Source organism: Pavona decussata, unplaced genomic scaffold, assembly GCF_977016875.1.
Source record: "Pavona decussata unplaced genomic scaffold, jaPavDecu1.1 SCAFFOLD_161, whole genome shotgun sequence".
Classification (NCBI taxonomy): Eukaryota; Metazoa; Cnidaria; class Anthozoa; order Scleractinia; family Agariciidae; genus Pavona; species Pavona decussata.
The window spans coordinates 2,726,411-2,738,697 of record NW_028145572.1 but is presented as its reverse complement, the minus strand read 5'-3'; the positions used below and the strand labels follow the sequence as shown (position 1 = coordinate 2,738,697).

The 12,287-nt window shown below is 38.8% G+C and overlaps 1 protein-coding gene across 2 annotated transcripts in view; it reads right to left on the bottom strand.

Annotated features, from left to right (window-relative positions):
* LOC146464778 (uncharacterized) overlaps positions 1-12,287 on the bottom strand; it is a 29,986-nt gene that overhangs the window by 7,178 nt on the left and 10,521 nt on the right. For both annotated transcript variants that reach the window (XM_085129230.1, XM_085129231.1), the window contains 14 exons: positions 11,927-12,024; positions 11,293-11,392; positions 10,727-10,850; positions 10,074-10,153; positions 9,349-9,410; positions 8,940-8,981; positions 8,412-8,491; positions 7,982-8,080; positions 7,592-7,706; positions 6,222-6,326; positions 5,859-5,910; positions 5,183-5,322; positions 3,945-4,698; positions 2,395-2,903 (listed from right to left, as the gene is read on the bottom strand). In XM_085129230.1, coding sequence (XP_084985356.1) covers positions 2,395-2,903; positions 3,945-4,698; positions 5,183-5,322; positions 5,859-5,910; positions 6,222-6,326; positions 7,592-7,706; positions 7,982-8,080; positions 8,412-8,491; positions 8,940-8,981; positions 9,349-9,410; positions 10,074-10,153; positions 10,727-10,850; positions 11,293-11,392; positions 11,927-12,024 — 2,360 coding nt within the window. The remainder of the gene's footprint in view (positions 1-2,394; positions 2,904-3,944; positions 4,699-5,182; positions 5,323-5,858; positions 5,911-6,221; positions 6,327-7,591; positions 7,707-7,981; positions 8,081-8,411; positions 8,492-8,939; positions 8,982-9,348; positions 9,411-10,073; positions 10,154-10,726; positions 10,851-11,292; positions 11,393-11,926; positions 12,025-12,287) is intronic.

The window sequence follows — 12,287 nt, the reverse complement described above, 5'->3', positions numbered from 1 at the left end:
GCAGTTCTAATTATGTTAAATAGGCAAAGTAAAAATCATAAAAGTCAGATTAAGACTAAAAGTAAGATTCCACAGTATTCTTGTCTTCAAAACCTTAAAGTATATATTATGCAAAAGTATACTTCTAAACGGATACTTAAAAAAACCATAAATGTCAGATTAAGACAAAAAGTAAGATTCCACTGCACTGTATTCTTGTCTTGAAAACCTTAAAGTATGTATTATGCAAGAGTATACAGTACTTCTAAACGGATACTTAAACTCTGATAGGAAATTTCAGCTAATCGACCAAGTCCATATTTTTTTATTTAAAATTAGTAGTCAAGTAGTACAGTACGCAAAATTCGCCATAGCTTTTCTTGTCCAATTTTTCTGTTGATTACTCTGTGATTGATTTGTATTGTCTCGGAAGCCATCTTTGATTGTCGATTAAAACAAGTTTTGTTACACATTCCGCGTCTTGTCTTGGTGGATCGTTGACCCAGATGCATCTCCGTGGCAGCTCTTAGTCAGCATGCCGAAGGTCAAACATTCCACGCTTACAAAAGGACAGTCTTCAACCCCCCCTATTATATTTTTGATCGGTCATATACAACTTCTGTACACTTCTGTAACACGAAGCGATGAAAGTCAGGAGAGGCCAGATGGGCACCGGGGTACTTCCATGTTTAAGAATCCAAAGAGTTGCGACTTCTTATTGTCCAGTTGGAAAAACGTGCAAGTGTTCCAAACGACTACCAGTCATTTTGAAGTCACTGCGATGCATCGTATCTTCAGTAACATGGATACCAATACCACAGGCTCAGACAATTCTTGGACACGTGCTAAATTCTTGAAAAAAGGAAGAGTACTGCTCAGCAGGTCGGCAATGCATCCGAAAGACAATCCCTCAACAGCACCAAAGAATCCTGTATATAGCGTATTCACCTTCAGAAGTGCTGAACACTTCAAATTCAACTGAAGATAATTAGGTGGACTACAACCTTTCGGTGGGTTAAGGGTGTCAAGAATGTTTGACCACAATGCGTCAGGCGCAACAAACCCTTTGTTCAGCCTGGAATTTTCTCCGGTGAAGGTTTGCGATTCCTTAATTTCATCTTTTCCCACAGGCTTCTTGTTGGACCCTGATAAAGTGATAACACTTCGTTGGTCTCAAAACTTTTCAGTACATTCCAGTAGTACACTAGGCATTAGAGAGATTTAGCATCGCGTTTACGGCAAACGGCAAACGCCAGGCTGAAATTTTCTCTTTGATGAAAAACAATGAAGCTTTTTTGGTTTAAGCTTATCTCCACCCAGTCGGCGACAGCTATCGAGCAAACACGAAAATTAAAGAGAGAAGTGAGTACGAGAAACACAAGTTAATGCATTTTAGAGCAAACAGCGGCTTGACGTTTCCTGTTTGGCGTTAGCCGTAAACGCGAAGCTAAATCTCTCTATTAACATAATATTTGCTACATTCAAAAACAAAGGATCAGATTTTAATTAAGGTCTGCGCAATACTGTAGTCTTCTTCCACCATTTTTCTGTTGGTACATAATAAGAAATGTGAACAGCATAAATATTACAAGGTGTTTGAAAGAATTTCAAGCAAGTCAACTGAGTGAAGAAAAGGGAGTCAAAGCTGCCGCAAAGATGTCCGTCAGTTCCACTTCAACTACAGCGTCGTTAACTTGTCCGTTCTTCAGTTCACCAGACGATTTTGCGATAAAGTTTGGAAACCGTCCGTATTTTGTAGTCTCTTAGAATACTGTTGTTGATTACGTTTGTCGTTTCCACTCTTTTTGTCTTGAAGAATGTTTTCTAGTTTGTGTGTTCTGTATCCTCAGTGTCGGTAACAGTATTGCCAGTTGTAGTTCCACAGACTTTCAAAAAGCCAAACTCACGGCCACTCGAAACCAAATCTATTGTACAAGCCTCTTCTGGTCGCTAGCAAGCCACCAATCAATTCTGTACCTTTTTTTTCTGTCACCAATTACACTTTCCGCTACATGACGTGACATTAATAAACTTTACTACCACACTACATCACTCCAGGCTCAATTTTTGCTTCATTTCCTCTTAAAAGCTATACCCTTCCGGTCTAATTTTCCTTTAGTGAATAGTAAACGTTTCCAGTAGCATTGGGTTCTAATGGCAAAATCAGTTGGCATCCCAGATATAAATTATAATAGTTAACAGAGGAAGAGAAAAAACGCTATCACATGTTTCGTTTTGTGATTGTCAGATCCATAGCTGAAATAACGGCGCGCATTGATGTTTCATATATAACATCCCATTACCGTGTCAGACTTGATTTTTGCGTAAAATGAACCAAAAATTTGTAGGTACACTATAAACAGTGGAAAAATTAACTAACCTAAGGTGACTAAAAAAAAAAGCCATATTACTAACCTTAACAGATGTCAGCTCGCATTGAAGGCTTTCCTTCTCCTGCTCCTTCACTGCTAACTCATCTTGCAGCTTTTCATTGCTTTCCACCAACATTGAAAATTGCTCCTGAAGCTTTTCTGGACTAAAAGAGTTCTCCATCCCGACTTCTTCTTTCTCGTTCCTTTCACCGTTCGTCATATTGTAAAGCTGGAATACTGATGACAAATCATCTTCCAGTTGTTCTTTGCTCGTCTTTACGTCGCTCAACAAGGTGGAGGTTTCGCCGAGTTTTCTATTCAGCTTCTCGGCTTCATTTGTCAGACTTTGAATCTGTTTCCGTAGTGTCTTGTTTTCGTCTTCCAAGATACTTTTCTGCTTCTGAATGTCATGGCAACGCTTGGTGGTGATGTTGTTTTCTAGAACCAATAGCGCACTTTGAAGCGCCTTGTCTACAATCACGTGGCTGTGACAATGATCGAGTAGAGCAAGGTTGTTGGCCAGGCAAGGTAGTTCTGAATTCGTTTGTGCATCTAAAGAAAAAAAACTGTAGTTAGCGTGACTAGAGAGCTCCAAGCCATACAAAGTCGCTGTCCTTCATTTATAGTGATTATAATAGCAATGTTTTTAATTTGCATTCCTTACCAATAACGCAGCACGGCACTAATAATTATTAGTTATAAAAGTTGATACACCTCGACGTAACTTTCAGATAGGTCCTTAATGCGTACGTAAAACTGAACATTCCGTAGCAAAAGCCCATCATTCTGATGACAACCTTTCACAATGCACGGTTGTTAATCGCTGTAGAATTGTATCATGTGAGGTCAGAGGAACGTTTCGTTTCCTTTTATTTTCAAGTCATCATATGGTTTAAATGACCACTTACACTATCGTTTCCGTGCCCCCTCAACTAAAATATCAGTGGTAATCATAGTCACGTATTGTAGGCTTGTATTCTGATTCTTACTGAACCTACCAAGGTTAAATGTGACCAAAATCATACGTCTCGTTAAACTATTAACAATATGGCAGTCAGCCAGACGAATAGTATTGAAAATCACTAGTTGCACCAGGAGAAAATTGCCTTCAGGCATCAAGAATTTTCGAAATAAACTGAACAAAAATGTCAGCTTAATGAACAACTTTGCCCAGAAATGTTGCGCGTTTGTATTAACTGGTATATTCTATGGTTCATCGATCGCCTTAAGACACTGAATGCACTGACAGGCTTATTTGTCACCTCGGTACCAGAAATACGAAAGTGCGCAAAACAACTTACACTAGGTTAACGTGGGTCACGGCCTTAAAGGATTTATGAAATGAAATGAAGATGATGTTACACGAGACAACTTTTAACGACGATTTTTAACGCAACATAGCGCGCGAACAACTTTAAAAGCATCAGTTTGTTGCGTTAACACGTTGACAGATAAAAAACTTGCAATGCTGTTGACGCAACATAATTGCTTCGTTTAAAGCTATCCGCGCGTGGTTACACGATCACAACTTTTAAGGCAACAGTTTTGCGTTAACAATCGTCCAGGTAACATCACCTTAAAGCTTTTACATACCTATAACAGACTCCCTCCGCTGCAAAAGCTCTTTTATCCTTTCGTAAACGTCTTTCCTCGTGCGCATTGGTTGATCATTGATCTCCACGTCAAATTCAAATGCTTTTTTCAGGAAATCCAAGGCTTTACTATCGATGCTGCTTTTAAGCGAAACCAATTTGTCTGTTAAGCTCGGGTACTCACCATTGTCGTGAGGCTTTTCTTCGGTCGATGGAATATCTTCGTCACGTGACTCAAATATTGTTTCTAAGCAGCGTGTCGAAGCAACCACCTTATCGTCGTCCGTCTTGTTTGTCATGTATAATGACAAATCTTCAGTGTCAAGCAGCAACGTTCGTTCTTTAAACAACTCTTCCGCTCCATCCGAGAATCGTAAACTGCCAGAATTTTCCAACATTTTTTCACCTTTGGAATTCATCATATTTAGATATCCTTTAAACAGTTCCAGAAGAAGATCTGTATTTTCCAGAATCTTGCCTTTGGTTGCCGCAGAGTGAACGAAATCATCCTTGAGATTCTTGGGAATTAATTCATTTTCCGAGAGAATGGAAGCGTCGTTGAGAGAAACATCCTTGACCGCGTAAAATAGCTGCATTGAGATTATGTCCATAAGCAGAGAGGTCCTTGTTCTGAACAGGTCTTCTTCCAGTTTACATTTGGCAACTGTCATCTCGTCCTGGAGGCTCTTGTTCCGCGCCATCTCTTCTTCTAAACTGGAGTTAAGACTCTCGATATCGCTTTGAAAACTTAATTGCTGTAATTTAAGAAAAGAAATATTATGATAAGATGTGGCATAGGGAATACTTAGATTTGAAACAAAAGATCTATTCTGAAACGTTGATTGGCGATAGCGTATATATGCTTTCAGATTTTTTCATACAGGGGTACAGTGGAAAGTTAAATTTATATAACAAGTTATGCAACTGACTTAAACAGTCAATTTGTCGAAAAAATGTCTTTTACAATTTTTTTGTGCAGTCGAATTCTGTTTTCAAGTTTATTAAACTAATTGAGTATTGCTTTGGGTATAAACTTGAAGACAACTACATTGTCGAAATCTACTTTGAAAGTGTAACCATACAAATATATGAAAGCTGCTAAAGTATACTTCAATGCACTATTGTTCTTTTAATTTTTTTAGTGGAAATTCTGGATCATCTTTACAAATTTGCCGCTTGCACTCGAATAAATGGTAAAGTTTACAACAAACTTCTTCCAAAGAGCCGGATCAAATATACCTGGCTTTCGTAAAGACTCTTTACGGATGCTACAGCTCTGTCCGCTTCAGCTAAGGTGTTAGTCACGGTTGTCTCCGCTTCGTGTTTGATTCTCCCGATCCTGTGCTCGTACGACTGTTTCAACTCTTCGAGATCTTTATCTGTTGGAAGAAATATACAAGTATACTGAAAAGTGCAGTATGTATGGCTAGTTTTGTTGATTCAAGTTCTCAATTTCTTTAAAGAATTCTATGAGAAAAATAAAGGCGACTGCGAGTTAAATATTCGTCTCTCTCTAGTCTCTCTATCTCTTAACCCAAATGACTAGCTGAGATAGAAAAGAGTTGAATGTAGTCTAACTTTTTATTAATTGCACGCCACTCCCAGATGTTGTTGTTGTCGGCACAGTTTAATTGTTAACAGTTACTTCAATTGTTAAAACAATTAAAGTAACAGACAAGTTGCAACGCTAAATACGCTGCAATGGTCACGTACGTCCAACTTTTCTACCATAACGATATATCGATTGATTTCTTACATGTATCTCTTCCTTAAAACCGACCTAACGTTTTCTTTCTTAAGTCAGGTTTCAGTTGTGCTCAATACAAAATGAGTGTTAAGCAACGGATAGAAATTAACGTGACCAATTTAACTGCATAAAGTATAAAGTAAACCTAAGCTATTCAAACCAAAGTACCTTTCATGTCTACAATCTTTGACAAATCCTCGCTGAGTCTCTTGTAATCAACCTGAGAAAGAAATGCCGTTAAAATGTTTTCTCGGGCTGGGTTTGTTAAAATTAAGATTAGTGCCAAAAGGGAAGAAAAAGGTTAAAAGACCAAGTTTAGGAAGAAAACGCTTGGTACTTTGCTCGAGGAACGCCGAGAAAAGAAAAACTATGCGGTATCGGAGACTAAAAAAAAAATGGTTTGTTGTTACAAAAAAAAATGAGCAAGTTGAATGACATCACAACGTGAATCACTTTAACTGCTTTTATTATTGATATATGATAAACTAACTGAACTTCTGAATGATAGGAAACTTCTCCACTGTCTCTCACCTCAACGTTGATGTATGCAGTGTTGGTTATCTTCATCGCCCGGGATCCAAAAAATAACGCGCTTTTGGTCTCACTTACATCAGTCATGGTCGGCGATACACACACCTAACAGGCATGAAAATATTAAAGGAGTGCTCTGTTCACACCGTTGATAATTGATCCTTTAATCCCATTATCAACACACATATATTCTCACTGCTCTCAGTATATTTCTTATGGTAGTGCTTGGGAGAATTGAGATCGAGTTTCCTATGGGTGGTGCCTACTAATACAGGGATATTTTTGCGCGGTTTAAAACTATGCGGAGAAAGCAGAACTTAGCAAGTGCTTTTGGTATCCAAAAAGAAAATTGGGGGTAACAATGCATTTTTAAGAGATAATAAAGCTTCTATTTGGAAAGAAACACCAAACATTGCTTTAATTTGTATTTTACTGTTTTTTAGAACAATTGTTGCTTAATCATCTCTAAAAAAAAAAAAAAAGCGTGGTTACCCCCAATTTTCTTTTTGGATTTCAATAGCCCTTGCTAAGATCTGCTTTTTCCGCATAGTCATAAACCGTGGAAAAATACTTCGGTATTAGTAGGCACCGTCGTTAAACATCGAGAAATTTATCTTTGGTGATCATTTCCTTTATTCTCATCATCTGTATGTTTAATCAAGTAGTGCACATTCTAAGGAGAAATTACATGCTGGTCGCTATATATTGGGGCTTAAAGAGTAATATGAATTGTGTGCCTAACCAGGGGCTGGAGCCTGGGTACTTTTTTTCACCAGTGACGCAAGCGCAAGTCCACTGACCCAAAAACCTGGGCCCGGTTGTTCGAAAGCCGATTAAGCTAATCCTGGGTTAATGTGAAGTTTGAGTCGAGTTTAATTACTAATCAAGAAGCATTTTTCCAAAAGACAGTTTTGACTTAAACTTTTCTTTATCTTTACTTTAAGAATCAGCATTGAAAAACATTCTTAACGAGCGAGATGAAAACCTCGGTTAACTTTTAATGGGGGATTAGCGTTAATCGGCTTTCGGACAACCGGGCCCTGGAAGCAAAAGTTTCATGATTGAGGTTTCCATGAAAATGTCGATACTCCCAAGAAACATAACTGTTTCGATAGCTATCGATCTGCTCACGTGACCACTTCTAGCAAGAAGTACCATGTTTATTCCTCAATGCATTCAACGAAATTACACTTTCAGTTACCCTTTGTTCTCTGCACAACTGCGTTTTATTTCAAGACGCTCATTTGAAAACGCTTAGAAACATTTCTTACATGCTTTTTAAGGACCTGTTTGGACTGTATTAAAGAAAACGTGAACGTTCATTATTATAAAAGCTCCTGAGATCAAAGACCACTTACAGAGGTACTTACCACTAAGCTTGTTTTGCAGTTACCGCCTAAACTCTCTTGGAGCAATCTTGTCAGAGTGGAATTCCGAAATGGAACATGGGTCTTCTTTCCTTCTGCTAACGCCTGGATAACATTCCTGATTAAAAATGATCACAACCTGTGTGACTTGAGTTCTAATACGATTGGGATCTTGCGTGTTCAAGAAAGATTTATTTATTAGTAGTATTTTCTAAAAACAGAGAAAGCGAACGGTAAAGAAAGAACTAAGGCACGATGAAAGGAAGGAAGGATAGAAAGAAGTAAGGGAAGAGGAAAAGAGGGAGGGAGGAAGGGGGGAAACAACAAATAAATGAAGAAACGAACGGAGAAAGAAAGGAACAAAGCAACAAAGCTACGAAAACAAATTCTCACCCTAACTCCAGCAGAGAAGAGTTGATATGCTGTGCTTCACTCAGCCTCTCACCCTCCGCCTGAGTTTTCTTGAGTCGCTCACTGCCGGCCAAGTCACATCTGCAGTTTCAGGAAAATTATATGTGCTGTCAGTATTTACTCTCGTATATCCTTTGAATTAGATAATAATGTTAAAATGACTTATTTGTTTATTATTTATTCATTCATTTGTTTATTTATTTCCGTTACTAATTTTAGTTTTCAATAATTTAGCTGTAACATGGTGTTAAAACAGGGGGGGGGGGGGGAGGGTGCTTATTCGAGGAAAGTGGGCGCGTAAACAAGGATATACGATATACGGCTTTGACAACGATTTGAAAACTCCAGCTTGCTCAGCTTGCTAGATATTATACCGGTAAAGGTTATATGAAATAAGCAACAGTTTGCATACAAATATATTCGTCCACGAATGAGCACATCGTCATTAAATGCAACCATTTTTGCCAAAGAGTCATCTTCCTCCTCCGTTCCCTGAAAGAATCGTAAATTAAAAGTTGATATTAAATTTGACTATGGGTAGTCTCTTATTTTTTTCAGGGATAGTAGAAAAGCGACGTGCCGGGTAAAATAAGGCGTGTCCCATCTCCGTGTAGGAGGTAATTTTTCCTTCCTTTCCTTGAGCACTCAAGTGTTCCACCCAGTCTACCATTCTAGATATAAATAAGAGACTACGGGAAGGGGAGGGAGAGGAAGGGACTACTCGTGGTCTACTTGAAATTGAAACAATTCAACACCAAGACTCCATCCTTTTAAAATAGTTAATCGTGGTACATTAAGCCAATAGTCTGGTACGTATATTTTCTTTTTCAAATCACCACTAATTTGTTGAAAATGCAGTACTATATGTTGGCAAGAAAAATCATTTGTCGATCACTGCTTAAAGCAAAGGTCTTATTCGGTAACGACAAATATTCTCTACCTCCTCTTCTGTCACGTCACTTTTCACATCATCTTCCAAACCCTGGTGAAAGATGAAACAAAAACAGAATTGTCATTGTTGAATAAACTGGTGTGCTACACCAGGTTAAATTTCTACCTACTTAGCGACTAGAAAAAAGTGAATGCTGTGTCTTAATCGCGTAAACGTAATGCTTTAAGGAACAACTAGTCCTTGGCAAATAAGTCCATCTGCAACTTTGCGGCAATGCCAGCATTGTGATTAGCTTGCTTTTGTGTCATCTGTTAGAATCAAACTAATAATGGTGAATTAACTTCAATGATATGTGATAGTTACTGAAGTACTAGACATAATAATTATATATGGAAACAAATTATGATGATAACCCATCACCGTTTTAAGTTTAACGTCGATATCTTCAGCTTCATACCTCACTGCTCTTATCGACTCCAGCTGCCGTTCCTTCTTTGGGATCTTGCACCTGGCTTGAAGCTGAACGAGAAAAAAGGTTTCATTAGCTGATACGTAATCACAAATTGCATTCAATTTCAGCTATGGCGTTGCAGTTTCCAGCAGAACTTTGCTTAGAATTTCATGTTCATGACTCTGGTGCATTTTTACACAGTCTCTAAGAACACATTTATTTCGGATAGAAGACGAATGAAATTGATGGATTAGGATATGAAAACGTATCGGTTATTTTTCTCATCCTGAGAGACTGCAATGTCACACGAAAGAGCTTGTTTGTGTGTCTGCCGTAATTAGTTAAGAATTCCATTATCAGATCGTTTTTTCCTTTGTGCTCTTCAAAATCCCTTGCTTAGAATTTCACGTTCATGACTCTGGTGCATTTTTACACAGTCTCTAAGAACACATTTATTTCGGATAGAAGACGAATGAAATTGATGGATTAGGATATGAAAACGTATCGGTTATTTTTCTCATCCTGGGAGACTGCAATTTCACACGAAAGAGCTTGTTTGTGTGTCTGCCGTAATTAGTTAAGAACAATTCCATTATCAGATCGTTTTTTCCTTTGTGCTCTTAAAAATCCCTTTATCCTCCCCCCCCCCCCCCTACCTCAAACGCTGATAAGCCACCTTAAGCCCTTGCGAAGGGCTATAAGCGGCACAGATACGGCATTGATCGACTTACTTGGTTTGCTGCTCCCTTCTGTTTGGACCTTGTTCTTGTTTAGAGTTCTTTCAATACTCAACTGACAAACAGAGTGGGACCTGAGTAAGAGCAAAACAGTCAATGAGTCAGTAACCTTACATGACATGTGATGATGTCATTTTCAGAAGGAGAACAATCGACCTCGCCGTCATCATTCGCCAGTGTTAAGGTCTATTATTGTCTTTTAAATTTGAATGTGTTGGTAGCTGCCATCATCGGAAAACATTTATGTACAAAGTCAGGCCTAATTAATCGAAAAAAAACGATAAGATCCGAGATGATCAAAGCACGCCGGGTTAAGCTTACCCAGGAATTAGAGTAAACTCCGTTTCGTTCAAGCTCAATTACTCAGTAACCACTACAGATTTTGCCCTTCAATTTTGACTTAGACTTCTCTGTATCTTGACATTAAAATTAGTTTCAACAACATTTTCAAAGAACGAAATGATATGAGTTAATCGGCTTTCGAATAACCGGCCCTGATTCAGAAAATGAATAGACTAAAAACAGTCTTTTTTCTTTTTACTTCAGAGAGGCAGAAAGCACGAACAAGCGAGGAACGAGGCACGAAAAGTCTTCATTCTCGTCCTCGACGATTTTTAAGTCTAATGTATAAAGAGATGTCCCCAAACCTGCTTGAGTTCCTGTTCATTTTAGTCTCGGCGAAAACAAGTCTTTTCTTTCCTACAGCTAAAAGACTTAATACTTCTGAGGGACTTCGTACCACGAACTCTGAAAGGTTTTCCACGTAGATACCTATAGGTTTATGAAAAACGCAAGTTTTTTGTAAAGGAAATTAAATAGATAAGGAATCCTTGTATGCATCAAAAATTGTGACAGACGTTTAGCAAGATATATGTAATAATCATGTGTACACATATTGGTGTATATTATTTGACATCTTCATGAACTGAGGGAATACGTAGAATACGCAGTGCGCAATATGCAACGTGACGTGGAAAAGTGGAAAAGAGCATCTAACACTGGTCTCGCACTGAGTACTCAGAATGAAGTATGGAACAGGTAGGAAGCAACACGAAACACGCGGCCCGTATCACGCATCACGCAACACGCAACACACAACTGGGAACCCACTCTAAAAGACGTAGTTGCACAAAAGTACGTAGTTTCAAAAGCAAAACATAGGGTACGAAGTACTCCAGAAAGTATGTCACAGTTAGTTTATATAGATCCAAACCTTTCACGGGATGTTCCCTAAGGCTTAGTTCGACCTTGTTGGTGGAGTTGAGTAAGTCGTAGATTTTCTCCTGGTAAATTTGTAAGTACGACATGGTCACCTGCAGAGAAATATCGACATTGTGGGTTTATTGCTTGAGGCGCGCTGCTGGAGTTAAATCTCTCTATTAACACGTTGATTTGACGCAACCATAGTGCGCATGTACGCAGAATCATTCAGCGAAACCACCAGGGCAATGTGGCTAGACCAATTTTCGCACTGATGACCCTAAAATGATAAACGCACGAAGAAACCCCAAACAATAAACGACCTAGAAAATACCTTTCAATTTTTTTTTTTGGGGGGGGGGGGGGGGAGGATGGGGGGGAGCGACAAAAACATACGTGAGCGGCTTTTAATCGGTTTAGGACTGTTGCCTAACAACTTCCTGCAAATCAATCAATATTTCTCTTTGACGTCACTCAATTTTGAGAAATCTGATTAGTCAAGTGAACAACGTTCTATTTTAGGCGTGGCCAAAAAGGCCTTGCCTTGATCTTTTAACTAGTGGCCGTTGAAAGGGATAACGAACATTTCTGGAATCTGTATTACATGGTAGACACTGAAACCATAATCACCCTATTACAGACTGTACCTTGTACTCATGGATATCATCCTGTGTAATTTTCTTAAAACACCTTTCAATCACACCAGCCGTGATACCATCCGGGGCCATTAGTGTATGCGTCTTACCTAAAACGATCAACAAGCCCATGATGTCATGTTTTGTTGTCGTAGAGACTGGGGCGAGGCATAATCCTTTGTAACGAAATCATTATTTGAAACTTTTTTTTTCCTCCATGAACTACCCACGCCCCTTTGCTCTGGGCAAGCTCTCTCCTTTGAAACACGCTCATGCGTATGACCGTTTTCATTGCCTAGTCCTTGTACGGCTCTTTCTCAAGCCCTTACAATCAACTCGTTTCGGTGACGTAACCATGGCGAACGGCCGGGGA